The following is a 12,794-nucleotide window of genomic DNA, read 5'->3' on the forward strand; positions in this document are numbered from 1 at the left end:
CTGCCCGCGCTGAGCCATGTTGTAGGAAATCCGTTTGCGGCGGATTATTGTAATCCGACAGAGGGTCTGGGCGACACATCGGATCACGACAGGAAAAAACTAAAGCGCAGCGGCCTGGAACAGATGCACCTTGTCCGAGAATAACGGGATAAAGCCGAGACATGATCCGCCGCGCCGCTCGGTGCTGCTGAAGCCAGAGATCGGCGCTGCTGCCCGGGCCGCTTCCTGCCTGGACCGCGGGTCGGCATCACCGCACCGCAGAGAGGAGTAGGGCAGAGCGGAGAGGCTCCGGTTTGTCGGTGAAACGGACGCCCTCGCTCCCTCTTCCCTACCCTGGTCAGGTCTGACTCCAGCTCGGCTCGGTTCGCTTGCCCTGTACGCGGAGGGACTCGCTGCCGCCGCCGCTCCCAACCCCACCACCAGCTAGCGCGGCTAGCTCGCTCCAGCTAGCCTGCTAGCTCGTCAGGAAGAATCGGTCCAGTTTAGTTCGGAATTTCTCCTGTTTTCCGGCCCGCAGCCCGCAGGGAGGGAGCATGTCGGCCAAAGACCAGAGCAAACTCTCCACCACGGAGCGGCCCGTCAAAGGTACGTGACTGTCCGGCTTTAGAGCGCGTTCCTGGGGCAGGAAGTTGACGGGTGTCGGGGCTAATGGCTTCGCTAAATGTGAGCAGCTGGATGTCAGAGCCGCAGTTAGCGGTGACTTCTCCCCGAGCTGCCCACTTTAACGCCTCTTCCATCAGGCAGGGGGAAACAGGCAGTCCGGCCAATCAATCAGCCCGCTAATTGATGCCGCGGCAGCTAACAACTTAGCCTTTTAGCTTAGCAGCCCTGAACTCCAGATGTAGGTGTGCGGTGTGACAGCCCGCCGTCAAGCCACGCTCGATGCTTAGGTTCACGCGGAAAGTCCGCACGACGCCGCGGATACCTGGATCCTGTCCGCGGGTATACACCGATCCGTGTGCGGCAGGCAGCTGGCCTCGTAATGGTTCAGGGGGTGAATAAACTGGCCTCGTCAACCCCCCGCCCCCCAATCGGCCCCGCTGTGTGTGTTTATGGAAAATGAGTTTGAAATTGAGGTTTGTGTGGAGGACTGAGCCACGTTCTGCTGCTGCGGTTTTTCTCTGCGGTGTTCAGAGCTCTCAGAGAGGCAGCAGCTGGTGCTTCACCGCTCTGCAGAACAAACACCCCCGAGACGAGCCCATCCGAGCCCGGAGGCAACCTCCTGCTCAGCATCACAGGCTCTCCGAAACCCTGCACACACACCCCACATTTAAAGACCTATCCATTTAATTTATTATAATTTAATGAAAATATATATATATTTATATATCTTTTAAACATTTTATAATTCAGTTCATCTTTATTTTGGATTTTTTTCATTTATATTTTAGTTTTTTATTGTATCATTAGTGTTTTAGTTTATATTTGAAATGTTCTGCCATTTAATTTCACAAATTATTTAGTTAGTTATGCTATGATTGTGGCGATTTCACAGTGTATAACCACATGATGATTATTATTATTATCAATCAGGAAACAATATTAATAATATTAAAATGGTGGTGGATAGTGTCTCTCTTTACTTCTGCTTTTATTTTATTTTTGGAGTTTTTGATGGCACCTTAAAAAGTTGTTATGGCCCACTTTAGCCATCAATGAAATTATCCTGTTAGATTTAAACAGAACTTTTCATCTGCAGAGGCACCATGAGTCTGAGAGACACCGCTCTTCACCAACATCTACTGTTTTATAAGACCTGCTTATTATTAAGTTCAATGTCGTTATCATTTCTTCATGATGAAACGGGAAGTAATGAAGCTATTAGGAGTTGTGTCTCCAAACGGGTGGCGTTGGGTTACGAACTCTGGTTCCTGTTGAATCACTGAAGCCTAAAATAACTTCCTGCTGCTCCGAGCATCAATGAATTTGAGCGTTTTTAGCACGTTTTAGACTCTACTGTTAGGCCGGCTAATGTATGCTGATTGATCAGGAGCACTGCACAGATGGGCCATCGCTGGAGCCAAGTTTGGTGGTTGCTGGAGAATAAAACGTCTTTCTCTCTGAGTCGTTGTGGTGTCGGGTGAAGCAGCAGGTGGGGTCATGTTTGATATGCTCACTGGGTTTGAGAAGCTTAGGAGGGCCACTGGTCATTACACAGACCTCCTTAACGCCGGTGCAGCCGCTCAGGAAGCCGATACGGCCGGCTCTGATTGGATTTACCTGCTCAGAATCACCTTTGATTGTTTTTCTGTGAGCACCAACACAACAACTCTTCCAGGAATTTCTGGATGGATTTCCACATCCACTCTAAGAGTTTATCAGTTCGTTTTTGAAAGTCCAGAACCTTATCCTTCTGATAAGCTGCCCTGAGCACTCAGTCTCACTGTTGGTTTTCTCTGATGACAACCTGGTTGCTGTTTGGTTTGGGAATGGTCACAGAGAACAGCTCCTACTTGGATTCTGGGAATTTTCTTTGGGATGCTTCCACGTGTTGTTTGCAGCCCTGAATCAGCTCGATTGAATTATGTAATTACTTCAGGCTGAGCAGCTTGCTGCTGATGGCTGTAGTTCATCACAGCAGCCCAATCTGCAGCTTCCTGTTGAACCCTGTGTGTGTGTATGCGCGTGCCTGTGTGTTCTGGCCTTTTGGTTTAGTTACCGATGGTAATCAAATCAGTCGGGCCGTCTGCCTCGCTCGGCATGTGTAATGATTCTGTCCTCATTCATGATTGATGGAGACGGGCTGGAGGATGCAGCAGGATTGCTCTGCTGTCCTGGCCTCTGTGATGGAGCTCCACCCTGGACCCCGTCCACTCCACCCACAGAGAATCGGGTCAGCACGTTCTCCAAAGCCTATAATCTTATGGTTATTCCATCCAACATCAAAAGGAAGGAAAATGCTGATCTATTAAGGTGGTATGAGACTTTTTGGGGTGTGCCCGAGCACGGATTGCTATCTGGGGCCTGTCCCGCTCAGGGGTACACGCCAACCCTCACCCTGTATGTTCCGGCATTGTGCAGTCAAAAAGGTGCACATCTGCAGCACTTTAAGGGTCACATGAAGTTAGACGGGTATTTAGGTATTTACAGTGTGATTGGAGCTCAGTATGAGAGTCATCACGTTAGTTTCTCCTTTCGCTGCTCTTAGCCTTGCTGTGGGTGCACCTCCTCACACGCAGAGTGGAGCAGAGGGAGGGATGGGAAGGAGGTGGTAACCATCCAGGTGATGACAGAGCTGCTCCTCAGGTGTGACGCTGAAGCTAACAGGCGCTAGCGTTTGACCTCGGTTTGTGGTAGATGCGTGAAGTCGTGCAGAGGTGTTCAAGTATGAACTCGAGGCAAGACTGAAAGTAACACACACACACAACTTCAGGTTATTAAAAGTAATGTGAAGCTGGCAGCCCGACCTGCTCTAACTTGTGTGGATGAGTCAGTTTGGGTTATTCGGCTGTGTGGGGTTTGTTCCTGAGCAGTTCCTTTTCTCTGTCGGTCACGTTAACGTTGCTCGTTATCGATGGCTGCGTCGGCTGCAGGAAGCTGTGAGTTCATATATATTCAAACAAGATGAAAATGAGCTTCTTATCTAACGAGTTCTCATTCTCGTCTGTGCAGATGTTTGCATGGCGGCGTTAATGTGAGGCTCAGACTGAAGCCTTAGCTGTGATGGTTTCGCCTCAGACCAGTCCATAGACAGCACTGCCCCCCCCCTCCCCGACAAAAATAAAAAATAAAATAAGGAAAGGGGGGGGGGGGGCTTCAGTTCGTGGGTTCTGTTGCTTGTGTTTAAGTTAAGTTTCTTTGCACTCAGGTCTGATTCTGTGTGTTCTGCTGGTGTTTGCTCGCTGGCGGCACAGACAGAAACAAGCGGCCATCTGTGCTGGGCCGGCTCGCTGCTTTGCTTATGTTTGACTGGCAGGCAGCCGCGTGGCTTCAACAGCAAACAAAGCGCGGGGCGGCGGCTGAGTTTACTAAGCATCTGAGCAGTTTCACTCTTCCTGTGTCCCTCCTGCTGATGGTTATTTGAATACCACTTCCTGCAGCGGTCAGCAACACCTCCTTTTCACAATCGTGGTTTTGTTTTTCTCTCTCTTCACACACTCCACTCTCACTTCTGAGTTGTTGGGCAGATAAATTTGTCTGGTGGGGACTCGCAGCTGCTTTTACTTCGATGAACCAGTTCACGAGGAGCTGCGACGTGATTGGCTGAACACGTGCGGCCTGGTTTGGTTTCAGAGCTGCGTGCTGAACTAGAGCGCCGTGCCAGGAGTGAGTGTTCAGGAATATTCAGTGTCTGCGTGATTGCTCCCGTCTTCTTAGAACTTCCTCTCGGCGCAAAGCTTGCATCACCATGTTTATGTCACCGCAGCAGTCAGGTGACCAAACAGCCTCTGACCTCACAGCAGGTGAACTGGGCGGTCGTAGCGGTGTGGCGGGGAAAGGTGATAAAAACACAAAATACATGTTTGTGACCAATCACAGCGCACACTGACCCGATAAAATAAATGTATCACATGACCTGGACCGTGCAGGTGAGAGCAGACAGTCATGTCATGTGTCCTTCTCCTCCTGCTTTTATATATTTTATATATTCTTTAACTGTGATTCTGATTCCTGCTGCAGTGCATCTGCTCGGGCTCAGCTGCTCAGTAACAGTTGTTACAGCAGTGGTTTTACAGCGTTGGTCCAAACACCTTTAAGGAACGTTAGTAACTGTGGGTGTAGAAGCTCGGCCCTGCCTGCTGGACTCTGTGAGCAGCGACCGGTTTTCTTGAAATAAGCTGCTTGGTATTTCCTGCATGGCTGGGCCGTGCCGCCGCAGTCTGCTGCTTTGTGTTCAGGACGAGCCCTGACATGCCGCGGACACCTCACCGACGCTGATCTGCCTGTGGGCCTGCGTGGTTGGCTCTGAGGTGTGACCTGGATAAGCTTGGATTTGAAGTCAGTGGGCCTGCTCTTTGCAAACAAAGCCGCGTGTACCCGGGTGATCTCAGGTGTGCTGCAAAGACACGTCGTGACCTCGCTGATGATAAGAGCATTCCTAACGAGGCGCTATCTGAGCGTGGGAATGTTACAGCACAAAAACAGCCAGAAAACACCCGAACAGCAGACCAACCTTTATTAAAGATTACAGCAAGCGATCACCTGTCAGCAGGACAGGAATACGAGTTCCTGTTTAATATCATTAAATATCATCATTAAAAAGTAACAATTCTGTCCCTGGACGCAGCATGGAGCCCCTTTAAAGTAAAGGGTGAATGTTTTGTGTGTTCTGTATGAGGTCACAGTGTAACGGTGTCCCTTCTCTCTTTTATCTCTCTGCAGCTGTGCCATATCCTCCTGGAGACCGCCTGACGGTCAAAGAGCTGTACATGGACGGGAGGCCCAGTTTGGAGGTGCTCAAGGCCCATCTGGTAAAGGAGGGTCGGCTGGAGGAGGAGACAGCCTTGCGGATCATCAACGAGGGTGCCGCCATCCTCCGGCAGGAGAAATGCATGCTTGAGGTGGAAGCCCCCATCACAGGTAAACCCTCGCCTTGACCCCGCTCACTCGGTATGTGAGCGACGTGCAGAGACATTTAAAGATGTCAGCTGAGAATTTATCACCAGCATGTTTTCCTCTTTGTTAATGATGAAAGAACACGGTCTGCTAACGCTAATGTTACAGCTTTGCATGAGCGACAGCTCATAATCATCCTCCTCCCAGCTCAGACTGTGTCTGAAAGCGGCTGTAGTAACGCTAAGCTTGTTGTGTTTGTATGTGCAGTGTGCGGAGACGTCCATGGTCAGTTCTTCGACCTGATGAAGCTCTTCGAGGTGGGTGGGTCCCCCAGCACCACCCGTTACTTGTTCCTCGGGGACTACGTAGACCGAGGCTACTTCAGCATCGAGGTGCGTGTCTGTAGCTTCCTCGGCACAGGAAAGAAATGTCGTTTGTGCTTCTTTGTTGCATTTTTATACTTTTTGTGCTCTTGTTTCGGGTCACTTTGTATGTCTTTGGTTGTTTTCTTCTTTTTTTGCTCTTGTTTTCGGTCTTTCTTTTGTGCTTGTCTTGAATCTTTTTTGGGGGTTTTTTGTGGGTATTAGTTGGCAGTTGGGGCTTTCTCTCATTTATTCGTTAGCTCCTGCGTACTTATACCCGTCCAGGTTTGCTGTGTGTCTTCAGCCTTCTTGGGTGTTGTGGGAGTGTGTGCGGAGCTCGGAGTTGTCTTGTGTATTGTGTTGGAGTTGTCAGGATGTGTTGGTACAGAAATCCTGGCGTGACATTTGGAGACTCGGCCCACACGGCTCTGCAGGGCATCTTTAAATAGTCATGGGTAATAAAAGGCACACTGTTTGCCCCCTTGCCGTCCTGACTGCCACACCCACTCTTCCGCACAAACACACCCTGCTAGACACACACACTTACGCAAACATACACACTCAAACTCCAGCTGCGCCCCATCAGAGGGAGCACCGGGCGTCTTCTGGCATGGAGCTGCTGACATTTGTATGGCTGCCGTCGTGCTTCCTTGTTTGGGATTAGTGGACATCCTGGAGCTGCTCCTCCTCCTCCTCCTCCTCCTCCTCCTCCTCCTCCTCCTCCTCCTCAGCTCTGTCTGGATCTCAGAGACGCCATGTGTCATCGTCCTGTTTCAAAGTCACACTCAGTTTGCAGCAGCAGATGCTTGACTGAACTCTGTTAGTTTAGAGGTCATTTGTCTTCATAAAGACTCGTTTTCCAGACGACTCAACAGCCGCAGACCGAACAGCGTGCTGCGTGTCCCGACTCTGAGTCACGGCTGAATCAGCTGATTGCTCTAATGTCTTTTGTGGGTTTTTTTTACCTTTTCAGACATTTAATTGGGCAGAAAAAGTCTCTCAGAAGTTTTAACTGCAGCTCAAATCTGAGTGTTTAGTCATACCACATGATCATGGCAGCACCACATGCTTCAGTTCCTGTGACGTCCAGCACAGGCAGCAGTGAGTCGGCCCCCGTGTTAAAACGTTGTAGCACAAATAAACATGTTTGCAGACTGATGCACAAACTGTTTGCTCTCTGGAGAAAAGACAGTTTTGCAGATTATCCATAAACTAAGAGGTATCTCATTTACTGCTAAAAATCTTCACTTTTTAGCCACAAACCAGAAATTCTTGAGGATAATTCCTAAATTTTTAAAATTAATTTAACCAATTTGAGGTCGTCTCCTGTCTCTTTGAGGTTGTGTAGTTTTATTTTGTCTTGCTGTTTTCTTGCTGTTCTCTCCAGTCTCATCTTTCAAAGGCTGAATGGTGAAGCGTGCCGCTGCTCTTTTACTAACAAAGGGAACACGAGCGTAAAGTCACCCATGTCTGACACAAGCCGTGGCTTTACCACCGCCATGAAGTTACATAATCGCATGTAGGAATGACAGCGTGCACGCAGCCCGACTCCAACACTCATTATTCTTCTCGTCTTCCTCTGTGCTCAGCTCAGTTGAACAGCTCGACGCCTTCAGAGCAGAAAAAACATTAAATTGAAACAGGTGGTGCACAAAAACACAGGAGGAGTGAGTGGCAGCTGAAAGGATCCGTGGGTTTGTTTGGAGGTTGAAGATGACGTCCGTCAGCTGCCGGTTTACTGCATGTCAGTGCTTCAGCAGCTCTTTCCCTGATGGAGATGAAGGTTTCTCCATGATACTCGTATTCCCTCTGCACCGGGAGTTTCTGCTCGAGGACTGTCGGCCCCGGCCTGTAGCGATCAATAATGGCATCGACTAATCCCCCATAATTAATGAATCTGTCAGAGTCTGTAAACAGCGGCAGATCATCCCACAGCATCGGGCTGCTGTTAGTCATCTCACAGCCTGCAGACCTCCTCCTCCGCCAGCCTCCACCTTCAGTCATGGCGGTGAACCAGGAATGATAATCCAACGTTATCATCTTGATTATTATGTCACATTCAGCGTAAACCTTTTATGTTTGCGCTTTATCTTCACCATGACGGTCTTGCCTCTCCCCACCTTAAAAGCTCACATCACTCACAACAACAGCTGGACTGTTTAACTGAAGGAGAATTTGAACCCAGGAGCGGTTAACACCATCAGTCTTAGAGAACTGTTCACGTGGGGTCAGGTGATGGTGTTTCTCACGATTATCCCTGTGTGTGTGTGTTACTGCAGTGTGTACTGTACCTGTGGGCCCTGAAGGTCAACCATCCCAACACCCTCTTCCTCCTCAGAGGCAACCACGAGTGCCGACATCTCACAGAGTACTTCACCTTCAAGCAGGAGTGTAAGTGTTTGTCCTCACACACCAGCATCAGAGAGCGCTTATCTGACTGCAGCTGACCTTGGTGTGTGTGCGTTTCCAGGTAAGATAAAGTACTCTGAGCGTGTATACGATGCCTGCATGGAGGCGTTTGACTGCCTGCCTCTGGCCGCCCTCCTCAACCAGCAGTTCCTGTGTGTGCACGGAGGTCTGAGCCCTGAGATCACCTGCCTGGATGACATACGAAAGGTGAGACGTGTTACATCACGAAGGGCTGACAGCCAGAGACTTCAGTAGGCACGTCACTGTTAGTTTGAAGTTTTGCATTTTTCATCGGTTTCTAATAATAACGTAAATGTTTGTAAATGTTTATAAACCACAAGCCTGAATCTGACTTCACTGAATTCTTTGTTTACGACATGTGCTGGCCCATGGCTGGCTTACTGGGGTCAGCCAATCAGAAGAAAGTGTGCTTTTAGGGAGGAGGGCCTTAGGAAGATTGAGAGAGTTATTGAGACAGAGTTTGGCTCTTGTCCCAAAAGGCTGATTCTGTTCATCTGGACGTAGCGTTTTTAGTGGGAGAAGCTTTCGTCACTCATCCGAGTGACTTCTTCAGTCTCAGCTGACTGCAGGTTTCCACAATCTTATAAACAGTACATTTGCATAATGACTGAAACTAGCACCACTGAAGGAACAAAGGGCCTGTGAGGTCAGTTCCTTGATCCTTAATGAGTGATGAGTGACAAAACATTTCTCCTGCGTCCAGATGAGCAGAATCAGCCTCTTGGGATTTACTTACATTCTTGATTGAGAATGCATCAAGATATTAGAAGAATCAGAGCTGGAAACGATTTACTCTTTATGGCGGTGGTTTATAAACACATTCTCTTTTAGAGTTTAAATTATCTGAAATTTTCCTGTTTTTTCCAGCTGGACCGGTTTAAGGAGCCTCCGGCATTCGGGCCAATGTGCGACCTGCTGTGGTCAGACCCGGGCGAGGACTACGGCTCAGAGAAGACCCAGGAACACTTCTGCCACAACAGTGTCAGAGGCTGCTCTTATTTCTACAGGTACAAGCCACGCCGCTGCCACCCGAGCTCCAAAAAGCAGAGCGCTCTGTTAATCCGTTCTGATTAAAGCTTTTACAAACAATGGCTTATCTGTGGATAAGTGAGTGCCATTAAATCCGCTGTCACACAGATACTGAAAATAAATATTAGCATTCCCTGCTCTGTCTTAATATTTAAGCTGAATCTGCAGCGTTGACACTGCTCGGAAGTCACAGGGCGACGAAAGCTGCTCCTAAGCCTCTTTTATCCACCATTAGTTTGTTTCAGTAGCTCGACATTTACAGAACTCATTACAGCGAGCATGTTTGTGGCCGCCTGGCCTTTATTACCGAGTCAGCACACACAAACCTGAGTGAGCATCTGGGTTGCTTCAGACTGCTTCTCAGACCCACCACTGGACACGACTGACTGGGAGGATCCACACAGACCCACACCACTACAGGAAGTAAAGACGGCCTTACTTAGGGTGGAGGACACATGAGAGTGTCACAGTGAGAGAAAAATGTGACGCTGCATCGATTTTAACGTGAAATAATTCAAGAACAGAGGCAGCAGCATCAGATGTTTACTTCCCGTCTCTATTTTTGGGGTCAGAAAAAAGGTCTGGGTTTTTTTTGTTTTGTTTTTTTTTTTGAAACGTTGCTCAATAAAAGTCTGCTCCTGTCAATCACTGATACAGGAAGTGTATCCTTTATTAAAGTAAACCGATAGCTCCCTGCAGTTTTTAAGACAATGTTTTCTTGCACTTCCTGACGCGGAGCATTGGTGACCTCTGCTGGAGGTTTCATCCTGTTAAATGGGAGTTTTTTCTCTCCAATGTCGCCAAGCGTTTGCTCAAAGGGTGTCATGTGATAACTGTGGGGTCTTTATTAAGCTCCCTGCGGTAGCTGCTGTTGTGATTTGGTGTTATACAAAAATAAACTGAAATGTTCCTCAACTGTAAGCCTCGGGCTGCATGATGCTGGTGGCCTCAGGCTCAGGCCTAAACTCAGGTTTAAGTGATGATTGTGTGACATCACCTGAACACCTGACCCATGCAGACTGAGCTTCATGAAGGCGCCTCCATCTTCTTTAATGTGTGGTTTGCTGAATGAATCATCTTCTTGAACTTTAGTCAAGTGATGAAGGGGATTCATTTCTGGGCTTTGCTTTTAGTTGAGTGAGTGTGGATTAAAGAAAAAAACTCTAAACTGTGTGTGTGTGTGTGTGTGTGTGTGTGTGTGGTATAATTTTCTGAAGTGAGCTGGCATTTCTGTGAGGATCTGATCCCCCCCCCCCCGTGTAAAGTCCCGACCTTAATTAATCCTAATTTTAGCACTTTCAGCATCGCTTGTCATACTCGAGTTTGAGCAGCCTTCTTAGCTGTCATGGTAACTGCGGTGGGTTGGAGGAGGTGGTTTTGATGCTCGTCACATTCAGTGAGATTACCTTCATCTGTGTGTGTGTCGTGTAAAAGCCGTTCTTTAAAACTCTTCTTCTTGTCGTGTTTGTGTTTCAGTTACCCGGCAGTCTGTGACTTTCTGATGAACAATAACCTGCTGTCTGTAATACGAGCACATGAAGCTCAGGACGCTGGGTGAGTTCATTACGGCTGTTTATAAACAAAAGTGTGTTTTCATGACTGTGTGTGTGTGCGGCCTGCCCCTCGTGGACGTTAGAGGAAGTGCAGTGTTTTTAAAGCACTGTCCATTTGTCTCCTGCAGGTATCGAATGTACAGGAAAAGTCAGACGACGGGGTTTCCTTCTTTAATCACAATCTTCTCGGCTCCCAACTACCTGGATGTGTACAACAACAAAGGTAAGAGGACCAGAGGAGGAGGGAAACCATGGCAGCAGGAGGCAGGCTGATGGAGTCGAGATAATGTGTGTGTGTGTGTGTGTGTGTGTGTGTGTGGTCCTCAGCGGCGGTGCTGAAATACGAGAACAACGTGATGAACATCCGGCAGTTTAACTGCTCCCCTCACCCTTACTGGCTGCCCAACTTCATGGATGTCTTCACCTGGTCTCTGCCCTTCGTTGGAGAGAAAGGTGAGGGTCAAAGAGGAGGGAGGATCTTTCTAAAGTTTGCATTCTGTGATAACCAATCAGACATGCCGCTGTGTGTGTCTTCTGAAACAGTGACGGAGATGCTGGTGAACGTGCTGAACATTTGCTCCGATGACGAGCTCCTATCCGAAGCCGACGACACGGGCGAGGGTAAGAACGCCTTTAGCCACCCCCATTTAGTTTCCACACGTGCTCAGTAAGGCTCGACCTGCACGGACGGCAGTTTGGCACCTTTGCATTTCTTGTCATGTTAGGTTCACATGGTCACGAGGGTGTCACACATACCTCCTGCAGCAGGTTCACACGTTTTATTTTCACTGTCTTCACAGTGAATTCTGTGCGGTTTTCTTAGATAAAGTGCAGCTCGCAGCAGTGAGACAGGATATCAGACTATCCTTGAACACACGACACTGACCTCAGATGGCGGTGATGAAAACACGACTTTGTGCTGAAAGCTTTAGTTTTCTTACAGTCGAGCTGATGTAAAGTGGATCTGATTCATGTCTCTGCTGTTCCAGTGGGACTTTCATGGTAAGATATCTAATCATGAGCTCAGTCTGTGTTCAGTAATCTCTGTGAGCCCAAAGCTCAGCATGCACACTGCTCTGAACACCCAGTTTACCCCTGTTTTTTTTTTTTCCCTACTTTTGGATCTCTGTGATGTCATAGAGAGCAGGGCTGAGATGTTCTGGTTTAGATCAGCTTCACTGAAAGTGCTGTGTGCCAGCCAGATGGTGCTCTGGGGTGTTTTATTAGCTGCTGACAGGCTGACTGTGGAGGCCGGCGAGTCAGAGAAGCCTTAAAAAAACAAAAAACAAAATTGTCACTAGTATCTGGCGTGTTGCCATGGCGACCTGCAGCGGGTGCTTAACACTGAATGTAAATGAATCAGATGCGTTGGGGCCCAGGGAGGAAGTGAAACCCTGAGGGAAGTCGATGTGTGGCGGCAGCTGTTAGAACGAGTTTGGCTCATAACTGCGAGAGCGCAGTCGCTATTAGCCCCGCCCTCTCTGTGGTTCGCTGATTATTACTGTGATAATCTCTGCTAACAATGAGACGGTTATCAGGAAGATGAAGGAGATACCTGCTGTGGGGTTTACAGTCTTACTGATTCAGGAAGAAATAAATGTTTTATTCTGTCAGAGTTTCAGGTCAGCTCAGATTATCATTCATCCTCTGAATTAATCGTTAATGCTCAGAACACTTCAGCAGGTCTCTGAAAGGAAGACGACATCGAGCTGTGTGCATTAAACACTCAGGTTATCACAGCTTCCTCTAGTCTTGGATCTTTGTGATGTCACAGAGAGTCCAAGTTTTGTTTACCAGGGCAGACAATCAGAACATGGTTTCCTTAAAGGAAGATGAGCTAAAAAAAGCTTGTTTCAGAGTGAGCTGAGGCTCAGGATCAAATACAGAAGCATTATTCTGAATTGTGCATCATACAAAGCTGCTC

At 48.3% G+C, this 12,794-nt stretch overlaps 1 protein-coding gene across 4 annotated transcripts in view; it reads left to right on the forward strand.

The window, feature by feature from the left end:
• ppp3ccb (protein phosphatase 3, catalytic subunit, gamma isozyme, b) overlaps positions 1-12,794 on the forward strand; it is a 19,056-nt gene continuing 6,262 nt past the window's right edge. For all 4 annotated transcript variants that reach the window (XR_014875077.1, XM_085166221.1, XM_085166222.1 and 1 more), the window contains exons 1-10: positions 1-585; positions 5,323-5,520; positions 5,764-5,888; positions 8,138-8,249; positions 8,329-8,474; positions 9,156-9,295; positions 10,794-10,871; positions 10,999-11,093; positions 11,198-11,323; positions 11,414-11,491. Coding sequence is in view for 3 of the 4 variants with exons in the window: in XM_085166221.1 (XP_085022347.1) it covers positions 534-585; positions 5,323-5,520; positions 5,764-5,888; positions 8,138-8,249; positions 8,329-8,474; positions 9,156-9,295; positions 10,794-10,871; positions 10,999-11,093; positions 11,198-11,323; positions 11,414-11,491 (1,150 nt within the window). In the remaining variant the exon portion in view is untranslated. The remainder of the gene's footprint in view (positions 586-5,322; positions 5,521-5,763; positions 5,889-8,137; positions 8,250-8,328; positions 8,475-9,155; positions 9,296-10,793; positions 10,872-10,998; positions 11,094-11,197; positions 11,324-11,413; positions 11,492-12,794) is intronic.

The sequence above is a fragment of the Neolamprologus multifasciatus genome, chromosome 7 (assembly GCF_963576455.1).
Source record: "Neolamprologus multifasciatus chromosome 7, fNeoMul1.2, whole genome shotgun sequence".
NCBI lineage: Eukaryota > Metazoa > Chordata > Actinopteri > Cichliformes > Cichlidae > Neolamprologus > Neolamprologus multifasciatus.